General features: G+C 38.1%; 1 protein-coding gene across 1 annotated transcript; it reads right to left on the minus strand.

Moving 5' to 3' along the window:
* Positions 1-403: 403 nt before the first annotated feature.
* On the minus strand, positions 404-961 carry LOC108599006 (cell death protein rpr). Its single transcript, XM_017985782.2, has one exon. It carries the CDS (start codon positions 651-653, stop codon positions 444-446), a length of 210 nt encoding a protein of 69 aa, XP_017841271.1. The 5' UTR covers positions 654-961; the 3' UTR covers positions 404-443.
* Between the last annotated feature and the right edge of the window lie 939 nt (positions 962-1900).

The following is a 1900-nucleotide window of genomic DNA, read 5'->3' on the forward strand; positions in this document are numbered from 1 at the left end:
GGAGCTCTTAAAAACTATGAAAAAACTGCGCCGAACGCATATAAAAGGCTTAAGAACTAATATACATTTTTTGTTTATTACAAAAGTAATTCGTAAATTAAATGAAATACATTTCTAAATCGAAAAATGTTTTTTTTTTTTTTTTTTTTTAATTTTGAGCTATATATTATAGTTGTTGCATAGAAACAAAACCATTATCACAATCGCTTTGATGAGTAAACTGAGGTGTGGGCATTAATTTTGTTATAAATTATTTTGAAATGAACAAATTAAAACAAAACTTGTTGGAGATGCTGCTTTTGAGATTTGCCGTCGCTTCGAATTAAGATGACAAAAGATGTTTGAGGGGCTTCTTGGCCTTTGTACTGACTGTAGACTTGTTGTAGTTGTTGTTGTAGTTGTAGTTGCTATTGTTAGTTGGTGGTTTACTCAGATTGCGGTGCTTATTGCGACGGTTTGCGCCACTTGCAACACTTGCGTCCCGCTCGCTGCAGACACTGGCTGGTCAGTGAGTTGGAATCCATAAGCTGGCGTATGGTATTCAACATCACTGTGGCCATTTGCCACTGACGTAGTCGCAGCAATTGTTTTTCCTGCTCTTGCGCCTTGCGCAGCAGCGTCGCCTGATCGGGTATATAGAAGGCCACGGCCATTATAGGATCGAGAGAGTTCGTTCGTTGTAGTTGACGAAAAACTTGTTCTTTGTTTTTATTTATATGCACAAATTGCACAATTGTTTGTAATTTTTATGTCTTATATGCCAGAGAGATGACTCAAGACTTTCTCTTTGCCAATACGCACAATCACACAATGAATAAATTAACTACACAAAATGCTTTGTCGTTGTTGTTGTTGCTGCTGCTGCTTCTTTTGCTTAAACACGTCAAAATTATTGTGTCTGCTTCGTTCACTTTGTTCTGCTGCTGCTGCTTTGATGCGCTGACTGCTGCACGCCTCGGCGTCAAACTTCAAACTGAATGCGCTGAGCGTAACACACGCGCTTTTATACTGACGCGCTCGCTCTCTCTCTCTCTCTCTTCGCTGGCTGCAGTACCTGCGCTCTCTCTATAAAAAGTACCTGCTGCTCAGCGCTGTTGGTGGTGTGCTTTGATTTGCTCTCTCGCGCTCAGTTAGGCCTCAGTTGCTCTCGCTGGCGCGCTGTATGAAATTTTTTTTGTTTTGGTATTTTTGTTGACATCGTCTCATTCGTATGCTGCTTCTTATAATTTTTTTTTATTATCCAAAAATGTTTGTGTAGTTGCCAGGCCGTTTATTCTCTTCGCTCTCTTTGCAGTAGTGTGTAGTAGTAGTGGGTGTAGTCGATCGACCACCTTGCGCCTTTGTCGCGACTGCGAGAAGTACAGTTAGCATATTAATTGTATTAAATTGTCAGCGCTCTTTGAGATAAAATAAAAATTGACGAGCCTTTCAGCTCAGTCTGGCTATATATCAAGTATAATCTATAAATGCAAGTTCACTGCTTCCGACTTGCTGCTCTTTTATTTTATAAGTAATGCACGTCTGTCATAAATTCCTTGTCTCTCACTTCATCTGATATATCAGGTATATCATATTTTGAAACAATGGGCTCGTCTGAGCGCAACGGGCCGTAGCTCAACTGATTTGATTGTTTATTTTGTTTGTAATTCTCGCGAATTTTTTTATACACATTAGTGCATATTTCGTATATTTATAATGCCAGGCCAGTTATAAATATTGCTTTAAGCTAATAACGGTAATAAATGTCTACAGCCAGATTTTGAGTAATAAATGTGCATTGACATTAAATATAATTATTGTGGCAGAATTTATAACAAAGACCAGTCAAAATGTTCTGAATCACTTTCTTTTTGACAGCAAGTAATTAATTTATTATAAGTGAAAGTCAAAGCTTAAGTAA

This window comes from Drosophila busckii, chromosome 3L (genome assembly GCF_011750605.1).
Source record: "Drosophila busckii strain San Diego stock center, stock number 13000-0081.31 chromosome 3L, ASM1175060v1, whole genome shotgun sequence".
NCBI classification, from domain to species: domain Eukaryota; kingdom Metazoa; phylum Arthropoda; class Insecta; order Diptera; family Drosophilidae; genus Drosophila; species Drosophila busckii.